Genomic DNA, 15,025 nt, shown 5'->3' on the forward strand with positions numbered 1-15,025 from the left:
TTGAAAAGTGGGGCTGTCGGGTATTGTGGGCCGCGACGTAGAATCACCTATAAAAGCAATGATTCACAGGACATGCGATGAGGTCGAACATGATGTGTGACTGGTGAAAATCTTCTATGGATGGGAAAAAAACTATTGGGAAATACTTGGTTCTCAGGCAAAAGTATACATCTGGTTGGTCATTTTCAAGCCCGAGAAGTGCCATTTCCGGTGATCTAGGGGGATCAAAACCAGAAATTGTTTTGTACGATGCGCGCCAACTGATGGTGGCGCTCCGCTTAAATAGTAATTCCCCCCCCCCCCCCCCCCCCGGGTTAGAAAATCTTGGATACGCTGTTGATTGACCTGTGCCCCTTAGTTTAGTCTAGATACTGGGTTTCCTTCCAAACGCCCTAACTTTCATTTTAATGCTTGGATAATATGTTGACCTTACTTATGATACATAAGCTACATTTCATTGGGTTCGTGTTTTCGTTATCCAAGATTCATGAGCCGTTCTATTGAAATAGGAATTCGTTTCGTGGAATGGGTACACTAAAATCAACTTCACGATGCGCTATCACTTATCACGTATTCGTGGGCCATGTTCACATTAGAGAACCGATGAGAATTTGTAATTGAGGATCCTCGTGCGCCCCGAGAGACAGTAAAACTGACTCTGGACGAGTCCACATTTGAGAACGCATGGTGGATGAACGAGGAATGAAAATACATTACGCAATGACGAAAAGGTCACGCTGTATGCTTACAATTCACGACGAGGGTTTTGTTCTGTATGCACTGTCAAACCACACACTCGTGATGTGATACTGTGATGTGATACTGTGATGTGATACTGTGATGTGATACTGTGATGTGATACTGTGATGTGATACTGTGATGTGATACTGTGATGTGATACTGTGCACAGTGCACAAACGGAGTCTCGGCAGAGAAGCGAGTACTCACTGCCCTATTGAGAATGGGGACCAACAATGACTTAAGAACAAATAGGGACATTCTTTTGAGCGGGCAGTTCACCTGCATGTGAAATAAAACAAGATGTTGCCATAGCCATGATATGTAATGTATTTCAAAATGAGTATCTCAAGTGCCCACAAGTTGAAGCAATGATGGACATTGTGCCTATTGTAGCGTACACCGGACTAACACTATGAACGTTAAAATGTTCACTTATTCTAGGCCTACGCCTAATGTCTAACGTTATAAGCACATACAACATGGCCTACGTAACGTTAGTTTCCTCCAATCAAACTCTCATTCAGGGCTTCAACACGAGTAAAACTTATCCTGAAGTTGCAATGTGAGATCGAATCGTATACATTTCTCTCGCTGGTTGTAGCTGTTTATAGTAGCCTAGCTACTAGAGTGCTCCCGTCATTAGAATCGCGACGGTCTGTTTTTTGATACGGAAGTGACGAGGTTATCGCTTGATCCTTTAAGCGTCCGCACTTCAATACTGATTGCCCTTAAGAGGTCAGGATCATTTCCGAATGGGAGATCACGATTGCGGCGTCTGATCCCCGGGGCGCAAGCGTCCACACCATACTCTATATACATGCTGCATGAATGTCATCTGTCTATGTGATAAATAAGGAGATGAGAGTTATAGACGTAATATCAGTACAGTGCAGACACTTCCATGGTGCAAAGATGTGTTTCTTGATTGACAGATTGGCAAACAATATTCTTTCAGGCTGACATCATTGTCTTTGAAATTTCCCACATGTTTTATATTAGTGTTTTTTTTGTTTTTTTTGTTGCACGACTTAATTGCTTCCTTAATTCCTTCTAACCTCAACAAAGAGGATATGGGGCGTCAAACATTTCCATTGTAAGTATATACAAATTAGGCCTACATAGGGTGTGAAGACTCGGGCATAAAGAAACGTCTCATGCCGGTAATCTGACCTAGCTTCGAATGAGGTGTAACAGTAGTGTTAGACACCAACATCGATCCCAGCAAATAAACACACAGCTTGCTACCGTCGGTAATTAGTCACTACATACAGCTACGGTCAATACCCACAACACAGTGTACATAGCAACGTGGACATCTCAGGTCTAGATATAACAAGGTATCACGTTTCATTACTGTCTGCATTTTGTAGCGACAAGAGAAAAATTTCACTTGCAAGCAACGGAAAGTTAACTTTTAAAGATGGCGGTACGCTGTTTGGGGCGAGTCTGCAATGCCTTTAAGGCCACTGTAAAATAGCCTACATAAACAGACTGTATAGTCATTGTTAACAATTATAACTTCTTGTTTTTTTCTAATTGACTTCATACCGGAAATGAGTGGACGCTAATAAATCGTTTACGAGACTGCGTATTATTTTTATTTCCAGTAATTGCTCGTTTGACCTGAAAGCAGATTTAAGCGGTGATATGACGGCCGCATGTTGAGACCTGAGAATCGCTACCGAGCGCATTATGATTAACCTTATTTGTACTAGGCCTAGTTTGATCTCCAAATGTAGCTACATTCCATTCCATTCCTTTGCATTTGCAATTGTTTGATATTGTGAAGACATTTACTCGTGCTTTGAGGGTCTTAGTTGGTCAACAATGTACCTAAGCGGTTTGCAGTCAACGTTTGCTTCGATGTTTTGTATCGACTTGAGTATTTAAATGTTTGGAAATGATTGGTTGTGACTCGACGTCAGTTGTCAAGTAAGTTGAACACAGTTTTACGAAGAAATCAAGAGAAGGGTAAGTACGTTTATATATAATACTTTATTGGCGTTAAGTCTGATCAAGAAAAAGGTCCTAACGTGTGACTGCCATGAGTGTTCATTATTATGCTGTAAAGATAGGCTAAATATTCAACTCGATATAGTCACGGCATAAGTGAAGCACCAACACACACACACCCGCAAACACGCACAAACTCATACCACAACAATCAGGACGTAACCCTTGCTAAAACAGGGAAAAGCAAATTATATTTATTTGTTTTTGTCTCCGTCTAAATATGACATCATCGAGCCACAATGTGCTTCAATTTCTTACATTTTTCTATATTTGTTGATTAGTTTAATCTCCTTAAAGGAGATGAGTTTTCAGGTTCTAACATATTGAAGCTATTAACATGATCTAATGGCGACATTGATGTTAGGGTCAACACTGTTAATATTTTACCCCCGCCCCCCCACCCTGTACGTCACCAAATACAATACAATAAATACAGAGCACTGAAACAACACGACAAGGAAATACACTGGCACCAATCCGTGTGTAAGTTACAATCAACAAATTGTGTGGGTTTGTGTCCCCTTCAGAGCCAGTATCTTATAGACCTTAAAAGCCAGTATCATATATACCTGTCACGGCATTTCAAAATTCTTTGGTTGATCGCCAAGTAGGATGAATAATTCTAAATGATTCATCCTTGAATAAGTTGAATAATATCTCGTAAATTCCTACGAGGGGTAAAAAGTCTTCAGCAGAAGATATATACCCCAAGATTGGAGAAAGTATCGAGGAATTTGGGCTTACATTCCAGCAGCTTTCAGCAGGTTTGTTTTCCTTATCAAAAGAAGGAAGAGTTGTAGCAGGGAGTTGTTAACAACTCCCTGGTTGTAGTAGTTGCATGTAAAGGCGTGAAAGCCAACAAGTGATGTATTCTGTGCTGGTGTTAGTTCTGCTGAAGAACTTGAGTCAGATCTTGAGGAATATGTGGCATTACCACCATGCCCAGACTCTTAGATCAAACTTCATTGCTAGAGAATGGCGCTCAGCGATCGTAAGTTATAGTTATGAAGCTGGAAACATTGTTGACAGTCGAGATGGACTAATAATTATAACGTTACATTATCTAACAATGTACTCTGAACAACCTTAAAAAGTGTTTCGTTCATTCGAGGACTTCGTTAAAGATAACAAATTCCCTGACTTATCCATTTATATAGCCAGGCTCGTAGTGAGAGTTCGAAATTTAGAGTGGGAGGGGGGGGGGGGGGGGGGAGGCGCACAAAAGTGTGCAGATACCCGTACTGGGCCCGGTGTGTCTACTGGAAGAGTTGCGATGTGTCGCCCTCCCCATCTCGGAAGTTTTGTTTCATCTAAGGGGTGTAATGGTTGATTCACAATTTCTATACGTAAAATCTATTCATTGATATTTAAACCTGTTCGTATTCATAATTTGTGAGCTCGGCAGCAATCTCGTGCTGTCCTGCATGGTAAATATTCCCAAATGTGGAATTCTTCACATTGCAGCAGGCTACCGCACAATGGTTAGTTTAAATTGTTTTGTTTACATGGCCGAGATGTCTCTCACTCGGCATTATACGAGAGAGGGTGCACAGCCTTTGTACAGATAGCCCGACCATGCATGTCGTTAAGACACAATTTATCTTTACCACACCTTATCAGAGTGTTTAACTGAGCCGAAATTTGTATTAAAGAGTCCAAAGAGGTACGTTAATTTATTTGCTGGTTTAAATGTAAGTTTACCCAGACCTAAAGGCTTCCTGTCCAATTGTTATATGTATATCCATCAATTACAGAATATAGCAAACATTGTTTTTCGAAAGAACTTTGTGACAGTTTAAATGGGACTAGATATCATTGAATGGGCTAGCCTTTCTACCATAGATGATATATTCACTTGTTATTGCATATGTATTCGATCGAATGTGCACTTCGTAGTTGTTTGTATAATTATTATTTTTATTTGTAGTTTTCACGAAGGTAAACAAAGAAAACCAGACGAATAAATAAAGAGTATCTTTCCGTAGAAGACTTGGTCCTAATTTTGACGGCTACAGTAACAATTACACTATTTTTGTTATTGATGTATAGGTTGTCGGTGTAGCTCATCTGTGAATCAAAATGGCGCCTGTTTCCACGGGGACGACATCGAAAAAATCAGAAGTGAAAGTATTTAGTTTGGTCACGCTAGGACTGATTTTAATTTTGGCCATCATCTTCGTTAATAACACTCTCCAAATCCAGGAAGAGACAAAAGCAACACGCGGATATATCAGAAACCTACATTTTCTACCACCTCATCTCAGAAAGCAAGGTAAAACCAGTGGCTATATGGACACTATTATATATGATTGTTGATAATAAACCCTATCAACTCATTAGTATACATGCAGGGTCTTCATGACAATTCACCAGTGGAGGGGCTGATTTAAATAGGGGCCTTCAACCAAGTGATAATATCAAACAGGGAATAAGGTCCATGGGGTTGTCAAAACTCAAATGTTCAAGGCGCCCCCTTTTCCTTTGGATGGGGCAAAAGGTATCCTTTTTACCCGTTTTTGACTGAGCTTATAAGTTGACTGCATTCTTGAAGTAGATGTTTTCCGTTGGGAGCTGCACCGTCTACATCGGCATAAAGAAAAGGGAGGGTGATCTGTCCCACAGACTGGGTGGGGCGGGGTGGGTGGAGGCGCCGGAGTATGTTTCTGCCACCTCACCCTTCCAACTATAGAGATGCACCCCACGCTAGATCATTCAGCTGGATCTTTTATGTTATCTAAATGAGCCTCAGGTTTCAGAAACCTCATAATCCTCCGAATTTTTTACTTTTTCACGAAACGTCCAAAATTCAGATTTCGCGCAAAACTTTGGGTAGCCGACTGGCGAGCCAAAATATTCCACTGGAGGAGCCGTACAGTTGTTTGGGTTGGCGGCAGGCGTAATGGAAGCCCCCCCCCCCCCAGTTAGCATGCTTAAAAAGTCCCTCGTACAGAGTATACCTATGTGCAATTTGCATATATAGAAAATGTATGTATTCACTTGCAGGGCGGATTCGGGAATTTTAAAAACGTTGGGTTGGCCATGGGGTCTTTGAACTCGTCTCCCATGTAGGGAGTTGTAGAGGTCCTCTCCCAGCGAAAATAATAAGTGATCATGAAATGGTTCAATCTAATGCATATTTAGGCTATAAATTAGGTCTAGAATTTGGTCTGCACGCTAGGTTGTGCTTATAGCTACTTTTAGCTTTTGTGTGGGCTGAAGGGGAGAGGGGGTCGTACCGCCGTCCAAACCCGTAAACTGCCCCTGTAATTCATAAAACTGTTACGTCAAGTTGGCCAAGCTATATCCGTTTTCTTTTGTTTCTGCAGTTGTCGAAGTTATTAATCGGGATAGCACGGAAGAAAGTACCCACGAATGGGGGCAACCGGTCCAAGGAACGGTATAGAATCAAGTATTGAGCAGGAACGTAGCATCAAAGATAGGCCTATAACGATTCCGTCTTTATAGCCTTTCTTCGAGGTCTTTCATCTTAATTATTGTTCTTAAATTTAATTAGTGTGGAATAGTCGATAACCCGATCCACTATACCCGTTTGCAGTTCAGATGTATGTTCCTGAGGAACGATGATATTCTTATCTTAGACGGTTGCGACAAACATTTCTAAATAATAATTAATAATGTAAAGCCAAAAAGGAATAATTTCGGTACTTTTGTTATGTATAGATATTACATGAATAACCCTTTGGATGAGTTGATGATGTGTGGATGATTTGTTGTACTGGTGAACACAACAGGAATTACATTGTGGTCTGTTGAGGAGAGCATAATAGGGTGGGTGGATATTTTGGTCGGGGAGGGGGTTATATATTGATTTGATACCCCACCCACCCCGGTCCCGCCCAGCCCTACATATATAGTTGTCAGTCCTTTTGGTATTCAAAATAGTCTCCTGAATGTTGAAACTAATCGTACCTATGACACTGTTTGTAATTATTCTGTTGTCATTAGAACTTCGTGATTTATTATAATGCGATCCCTAAGACTGGTTGTCGGAGCATTGCCAGAGCGGCCGCCTTCCTGAGTGCTACCCAAGCAATGGATACGAGATTCAAATTAACTATTCTACCGGTGAGTATATATGCGTGTCGTTTGTCCCAAATGTTATAACCAAGGGCGTAGGAACCGCGGGGCTGGGAGTGCCAGCCCCCAAGTGAAAAATATGGTGGGGCGGAAGTATCATGACTACATTGCACCAAATTGCATCTGAGGCCACCTGGAAATGCAAAAAAAATCCAAAGGGGAGGGGGACACCCACTCCCCTTAGACCCCTCCCACAGGTCGGCCATCAGTCTTCAGCCCGCCCAATCAAAAGTACCTTCCTACGCCACTGGTTATAACCCTCACCAGATGCCAAATTAAATAATCTTAATATAAGAGTGATTAACAAGGTTTCAATTAACGACTAATAGATTGCTCAATATATAATAACACGACACAAGGTGATAAATGGATCAGTTACACCGTGGTTTGCATTTAACGTGGTTTTGATAAGTTGGTGTTGCTATGATGTATATTTGCTAGAAATGTATACAAGTTACAAGTAAGTTCCTCACTTTCTAAGCACGCTGAAGCATGATAGACATCACGTGACAGATCCTACCCTCCATATGATAGCTAGATGGCTTGGTCTATTATGACACTTATAAATTACCATACCATGACCGAGATAATGTATAGGATTTCATATAGCATAATATTGAACCCCGCCCGTTTAAAATGCTCGCTCGGGGTAATAGCCACAGAATTTCTCAAATAATTGAAATCACGTTTAATTTTCCTTGATTCCATACCGTGTGTGTCTTTATTTATGCTCTTAATTACACAAACAGAAAAACAACAACAAAAACGATGATATCTGCTAACCGTAACGGCAATATAGGTCCACTTTACCAGGCAATTGTTAACCTGTGCAGCGAATGTACATTACTGTGGTATCGTATACTATACAGCCGGTCCGTAGGATAGCGGGCTGGTTTACTGTGACAGTATCCTATCAAGCCGTCCCTTTACGATAAGTGTTCAGAGAGTTCCTAGTCAGGTGTTCCTCCGTTTTACTGTTCCTGCTCCCGGGACCTGCAGTGAACCATAGCTTAAAATACCGGCGTGGATTTAGTATATTTGTGTTTCTTTTTGCATATTTTGGCAGGAAGATATCCTATTTAACGAGGGACTTATTCGACAGTATGTAAGACAAGTAGACCCACCGGCGATTATAGGAGGCCACGCTATATTCGTTCCTTTCTCAGCGTAAGTTAGTTTAAATGTGTGAATTTATATATCTATCTGTTTATGTCTGTCCGTCCGTTCACCCTTCAGTCCATCCATCCATCTATCCATCCATCTGTCTATATAAATGAAGGATGAAGGTTGATTTTCTCCAAAACAAATTTCTCTATTGTTCCAAATTTATATCATTATGTCATGTGCCTGAAAGGTGGACTTTTAGTGAATATACACGGTATATATAAAGGCCTGTATACGTGTGTGTATATTATTAATATACATGTATACCTTAAAGGGCTATTCCGGTGGCGGATAATGTGCCACTTATATGGAAAAGAAAAATATTCCACATTATGAGCTGAAGACCCCATCTCACTATCTTGTTCTTAACTCGAGTAATGGTTTACTCAATGTAACATATTTTGATCTGGATTCTTCCCTTGAGTATAGATCACAGTATAGGGTTTATGTTGTTTAGCTGCCAAGGCATAGGCGTACGGTACCATTTCAGTTTGGGGGGCAGAAACTTTTGTGCCCGAAAGTTCCCGTGACACTATCTAAGCGGAGCGCCACCATCGGTTGGCGCGAAGCGTACAAGAATTTTTTTGGCAAAAGCTACCTCTCAGATTGCCGGAAATGGCACTTCTGAGGCCTTGCAAGTTGCATCTAAACATTCTTTATTTTACAATCTCACGTTTTAGAAATTTACACTTCCCAAAAAATTTGCTAAATTAGATGAAGAAAAAATGGTAACATCACTTTGAAAGGGGAAAAAATAGGACAGTATATTTTTTAAGCTCCTATTTAGTTGCCGTATTTATTATTTTAACACAGTACTCAGCTACCTCCAGTGGCGGAGCTAGGGGTATTGGTCAGAGGGGCGAGAATGGTCTATAGTGGCGCTTTCGACACTATCTAAGCGGAGCGCCACCACAGGTTGGCGCGGAGCGTACAGACATTTTTGGAGTAAAGATACTCCCTAGATAGCAGGAAATATCCATTTCTGGGCCTTGCTAATTTGCAGATAAACGAAGAATAAATAGGTGTCATCGCTATTTTGTCAGAAAATTACACCAACAAAATGTGACAAATGTCAATAGGTAGATGAAAGCGCAATAAAAAAGTCCATAATCGCGAATAAGTAAAAGTAGTTAAAAGCTGAAATGGGCGCCAGCAGTCCATTTGAGTCCGTCAGGGGGGGGGGGGGGCATCCGCCCCCTGACTGTATATGAATTCACGCTCCGCCACTGGCTACTACCAGAAAAACATACATTGTTCAACGACACGTAGGCGGTAAAATGTCGCTGTGTCGGGTGAGACTGCAATTTGTCTCACAAAAAAGTATGAAAATAACAAAGAATATGATCAACTTGTACTTCTAGGCTTGTAGGCACTCCCCCCCCCCCCCCACATCCATTAACAAGAAAACGTTTCTTATATTTGTCGGGGATGTAAAGGTATACAGTTAAACAAAATTGATAGTGCAAAAAGCGCTTACGGTGGTGTTACACGGAAATATTCAGGCAACAAGATGCTAAATAAAGAAAATCATTAGGCCTTTAATGATATTAATGTCACAAAACAAATAACATGAAGCGCTCTCCACAGAATTGTCGGGCAAAAATTTTAAAAAGATTCGGGCAGGCTACTGCATATTTATATATAGGCCTATATTTTTTTTTTTCTCCTCTTAGGCTGCCCGAATTTTTCAGGACTTTTTGCCCGAATTTCTTGTCCTCTGGAAATTTGGGGGCAGTCTGCCCCCTGCCCCCCCCCCGCCTCGTACGCCTATGTGCCAAGGTTCCCTGTACTTATAGAATTGAAACTTGTTTTTAGAAGTATTTTCCTCCGAGACTAAGCGAGTTAAATATTATAAAGAAAAACAAAAATATTTCAGTTAGATCGCCGTGATGACGTCATTCATCATTGTTGTTGCCAGATGCAAAAACAAAATGTCACAAAATTTGACAAATTCATATCTTCGCCATCCGAAATGCTATGAGAATGTGTGGTTTTGACCAAGCGATGCAGAACATTTCCTGTATTTCTATCAGCTACCGGAGTAACCCTTTAACAGTTTACAACTTTTTCGTTTGTTTTCAGTCCCCAAGCGTATAGCAGCAGCATTCCAGTGAAGTACGTGAATGTTCTACGAGATCCTTTGGACAGATTAATTTCACATTACTATTTTGAACAGAACGGTGATTCTGTACATCAAGCCAGTTTCTTCACAGTCGGAACAAAAATGGTAAAGTTAGAACACTGATTTTCTTTCTTTCTAACAACATTGGTAAATTTCCAAAAGCAGTTTTATCGAAGCTGATGATACCATTGACAATGATAATGGCGGTGATTGTGATCGTATCAATGGTGGTGTTGGCAGGGACGTAGCCAAGGCCTGATGATTGGGGGGGGGGGGGGTGTAGTGGCTGAAATTCCAACTGGATGGGTTTTGGAGTCAGAAAATTCCGACTGCTGCCTTGTACCCCTCCCCCCGCACTAATCGTCAACGATACGGTCAGTGTCAGTCAGACACCCATCTTTCGCGACTGCACTTTTGTTCCGAATTTTTTTTGATACATTTGTACCTTATGGGGCAGTTTTTGCTTATGTTGATGGCACTTTTAAACTTCCGTAGATTAGCATTGAGTGTTTTAATTGTATACCATAGAGACAATGTATATCCCAACGACGTAGCCAGGAATTTGAAAGGGGAGCCCTTTTTGCGATTGATATGGGGAGGGGTCTAAGGGGAGGGGGTGTCCCTCTCCCCTTTGAGATATTTTTGAACAATTGAAGGTCCTTAGATGCGATCTGGTGCAATTTGTTGCTAGTTTCATCATTATCATATGATATCATATTCAGCAAAATTTTGTTTCCTGTTTGAATTCTTTTACATGTTCTTTTACATAATATATCAGAAAGACAAACATAGTGCTCTTTTAAAAATTTTCCAGAAGGATGATTCTTGTTTATTGTCCAATGTCTGGACTTTAATACATTTGACGAACTTAACTGATGGACAATATAAACTTTCATATTTTGTAAGACAGCCAGATTTGCAGTGGCTTAAAAAAATATCGTTATCGCCGTGTATTAGCAGTGTAATAATTATTTATAGGAAGTGCGTATCACGTACGATTGCTAGCTTAGCTTCATAACATGCTGTTCGTGCAACAACTTAGGACGAATCATAGAAAGGATGAGAACGCACGCACGTTGACGTCGTCGTTGTGCATACGGTGCGTGACATTCCATCGAGTGAGGTTAGGTAGGCACGAGGCAATATGTATTTTATTACGCAGTGGCCAACTGTATAAGTTTGAAATAGGCTATAGGCTAAATTAAGCTAATTGCATCTGCCAAACTAAGTAAGTAGTTGAATCCGTAGGCCTGAATGTTACTACGATTACAATCAAGTTAACGGGGCTGAAGAGTATTCAAGATCAAAAGAGCACTGACAAAATACCATGCTAAAAAAACAACAGTTTTTAAACATTTTTTTTCCGAAAAAAACTGACACTCGAAGGGGGGGGGGGAAGCAGTCGCCCCCTGCTCCCCCTGGCTACGTCCCTGGTATATCCTGAACTTACTTGAAGCTAGCGAACAGGGTCGACCCACCCAATAGCAAAATTAATACATAAATTATCCGAAATGAAGCTGGTGAACGTTGTATTTTTTTAGAGTATTCAAAATCATACGAAGTTTTGTATGGTGGAGTATAAGGATCGCGAGATACAATTTCTCAATGTGACGAGGAAAACGTGGTTAATATGACTGATTAAAGGTCAATTTTGATCGAAACTTTTATGTCACTCACAAATTTCAAGAACATATGAAAATAAGAGTGCGACAGTCAGAAAATTAGAGTGCGAGAGTCGGAAATTCCGAATTGAAGCTGGCGACAGTCGGAAATTCCGACTGTCGCACTCAAATTTTCCAACTATCGTCATTTATACCAAGATTGGGGGGCGTGAGACACCCCCACACCCCCCTCTAGCGACGTCCCTGGGTGTTGGCAGTGATGATCATGAGTGGTGATGACGTTTTCAAATCGCGTGATAAGAAGTTACATAATCAATATATGGTTTTTGAGGTTGGCAATATCATGCAGGTCCTAAAATTAAGTCTCACCACGGTGATGAGGATGATAAGGTTGACAATAATGGCAATGATGGTGGTGAGGATGACGGTGATGATTGAGACTACGGGGTTGATAGTGGTAGTGATGATGATTGTGGTGATGATGATAATGGTCGACTACACATCTAAAAAACTTAACGAAGAGAACTTCCTTAATTACATATTTGTAACATATGCATATATATACATATATATAAATAAATAAATAAATATATATATATATATATATATATATATATATGTATATGTATATATGTATATGTATGTATATATATATATATATGTATATATATATATGTATATATATATATGTATATATATATATATATATATATGTATATATATATATATATATATATATATATATATGTATATATATATATATATGTATATATATATATATATATATATATATATATATATATATATATATATATATATATATATATATATATATATATATATAAATTCATGCGTTAGAGGAAGGTTTATCATCATATATAGTAAATGTAATGATAATTTTTTATATCATAATTTTTATCATATTTATATCATATTTTATATCATAATTTATATCATAATTTTTATCATAATTTTTATCATAATTTTTAAATTCTTTCAGAGTCTCGACGACTGTTTACACGATGAAGTGTGCAAGAATAAAAGTTACGACAAGATATTAAAAAGAACGATTAATCAATTGTGTGGAGCCAGACCGCATTGTGGGTAACTATATGCATATACAACATTTTGTAATATTGTTAAAGTAATTCGAAATCCATGGTGGCGCTACGCTTAGATAGTTTGCATTGCCGTATAACGGCTCTGATAATTTGCCTACATTTTCGCCCCTCCCTTGGCAAATTCCTGGCTACGCGCCTGGTTTAGTCTAATTTCTTCCATACAAAGTGATTTTACCGAATACAATTTTTCTAATTTACCATTTTTTATTCTTGGAATTGTAAGTTTTTAAAACATGAGTTCTCAAAATAAAGAATGCTTTGATGCAACTTACAAAGGCCTGGAAAGTGCCATTTCCGGCAATCTGGGAGGCATTTTGGCACCGCTTAGTGTCATGATGGTCCCTTTGGGGAAAAGCCTCCCCCCCCCCCCCCACTTGATGTTTCTCGATGTTCCTCAACTGCTCCTCTAGAGATTGTATCCAGGCTACGAGACCAGAATGTTTATGATAATTTTAATTCTTTCCGATTCATATGAACAGCACATTGTCGCGACGGGCCATGCTAACAGCGAAGAGAAACGTAAATCACTATACAGTAATAGGGTTAACGGAGCAACTAAATACCACAGTGCTACTTCTGGAGAGAATGTTTCCAAGTATGATGACGGGGTTACACTCTCACTTCAGAAAAACTGAAGTAGGTAAGGAATGTAGAGATTATAGTTGTAAGTCTGGATGAATAAGGTTGTGAGTTTTATATAGGCTAGCCGCGACCCATCAACTTAAAAGGCATCACACCCTGTATACTCCCTGGTGATTAATGTAAACAATTGCACATTGGCTGATCCAAGTGCAAACATAAAAACAAAAAAGTTTAAAAACAACTCGCCCAGGTGACAGGGGTAGTAGTTTAGATTTCATCGGAAACATATGTTTCATATGTTTTCATCGAAACATATAGAAACATATGTTTCAGTACTACTGAGGTCGGGGAGCACCAACAATACAAAGAGAGGCACTACATTCGTGTCCGGTAAATTTTGAAAAAAAAAGAAGAAAGTATACCACACGAGAAATGGATGACGTAATCATTGCCAAAAAAAAGAAACAAAAAAAGGGAAGATGACGTCATCATTGCAATTGCCTTTAAACATTTTTTCGTTATACACAGTGGTGGCACAAATGTGGAGGGGTGGGGGACCAATTGTCTGCATGGGGAGGGACACAGACCCTGTGCACCACCCTAACACCATCTCATCCCCATTTTGTATCACTTCACAGTCGCGTAAGCGTGGGGTTTGAAACGATGGAATATCTGTTTCTGTAATCTCCAAATAATTTGAACGCAGAGGTCGTGGCCCATTGGTACTGCTGTTAAGTTGTGTGCAAGATGGTTATAAAAAGAAATAGGGTAAATAAGGGGGCGGAGGCAGTGTGGAAATTATCCGTAGTCAATTGATATACATGGACGATTGAATGACAATTGAATTGATGTCATCCCAAACAATTTGGTTTTTTTATTAACACAGCTGGGAAAAACAATGACAATATAGACCTCATAATGACATGAAAACATTGCTCATTGTGATTCCATCACTCTTGAAATACCAAATTCACTGCCTTTAGCTCACATTTTTTGTTATTAACAGAGTTTCATTAACCCATTTTGCAGCTTCTTTGAAGAAATTTAAGACATTGGATAAACTTGCGCCTTCTCCAGCGACACTTGAAATTCTTCGACGGGATCTAGCATTTGAGTATGAAGTCTACGATGATGTGAAGAGGAAATTTGATCAACTGAAGGCAGAGATGGGATTATAACAAGGCAGACTAACTTCTTCAAGACAACTATGTAAAAATGTCCACACACTGACGTCCCCCTCCCCTTAAAATGTCCACACACTAACGTCCCCCTCCCCTTCCCTTTGGGACCTACAAAAGGGACAAATGTTTGTATGCAGATATAACAATGTGACAGAGGTACCTGCTGGTTAACTGTAAAGAGAGAACGTCTCTGGGGTGATTCCACAATTGTTACGGTCCAGGAACGACAAAAAAAGTAAACATTAGATGCTGTGTTAAAATACTACTGGGGGGTTACTCTACTTTATTGATATATGTTACGTCCGTACAAAATGTATATGCCATGATTTTCTTTGTTTTTTTTAAAGAAATATGGAAATCATTACCATTTCATCACAATTT

At 39.7% G+C, this 15,025-nt stretch overlaps 1 protein-coding gene across 6 annotated transcripts; it reads left to right on the top strand.

The window, feature by feature from the left end:
* Window positions 1-1,873: 1,873 nt before the first annotated feature.
* LOC139958910 (heparin sulfate O-sulfotransferase-like) lies at window positions 1,874-14,979 on the top strand. 6 transcript variants are annotated; one of them, XM_071956350.1, is made up of 9 exons: window positions 1,874-2,078; window positions 4,804-5,026; window positions 6,081-6,151; window positions 6,721-6,840; window positions 7,919-8,019; window positions 10,099-10,243; window positions 12,761-12,864; window positions 13,361-13,521; window positions 14,493-14,979. In XM_071956350.1, the coding sequence occupies exons 2-9, from the start codon at window positions 4,834-4,836 to the stop codon at window positions 14,639-14,641; spliced, it is 1,044 nt and encodes a 347-aa protein (XP_071812451.1). In that variant the 5' UTR covers window positions 1,874-2,078; window positions 4,804-4,833; the 3' UTR covers window positions 14,642-14,979. The 6 variants fall into 6 exon arrangements, with proteins under 6 accessions (XP_071812451.1, XP_071812452.1, XP_071812448.1 ...); XM_071956347.1 differs by lacking the exon at window positions 1,874-2,078 and adding an exon at window positions 2,109-2,673; XM_071956346.1 differs by lacking the exon at window positions 1,874-2,078 and adding an exon at window positions 2,110-2,712.
* Window positions 14,980-15,025: the final 46 nt, after the last annotated feature.

Source organism: Apostichopus japonicus, chromosome 18 (assembly GCF_037975245.1).
Source record: "Apostichopus japonicus isolate 1M-3 chromosome 18, ASM3797524v1, whole genome shotgun sequence".
Lineage (NCBI taxonomy): Eukaryota > Metazoa > Echinodermata > Holothuroidea > Aspidochirotida > Stichopodidae > Apostichopus > Apostichopus japonicus.

What these genes read in the sequence shown, in the direction of transcription:
- LOC139958910 (XM_071956350.1), top strand. Translation starts at nt 4,834, where the DNA reads ATGGCGCCTGTTTCCACGGGGACGACATCGAAAAAATCAGAAGTGAAA. An exon ending in GGCAACCGGTCCAAGGAACG is followed by an intron (nt 6,152 to 6,720) that starts GTATAGAATCAA and finishes TGTTGTCATTAG; the next exon opens with AACTTCGTGATTTATTATAA. An exon ending in TCACAGTCGGAACAAAAATG is followed by an intron (nt 10,244 to 12,760) that starts GTAAAGTTAGAA and finishes AAATTCTTTCAG; the next exon opens with AGTCTCGACGACTGTTTACA.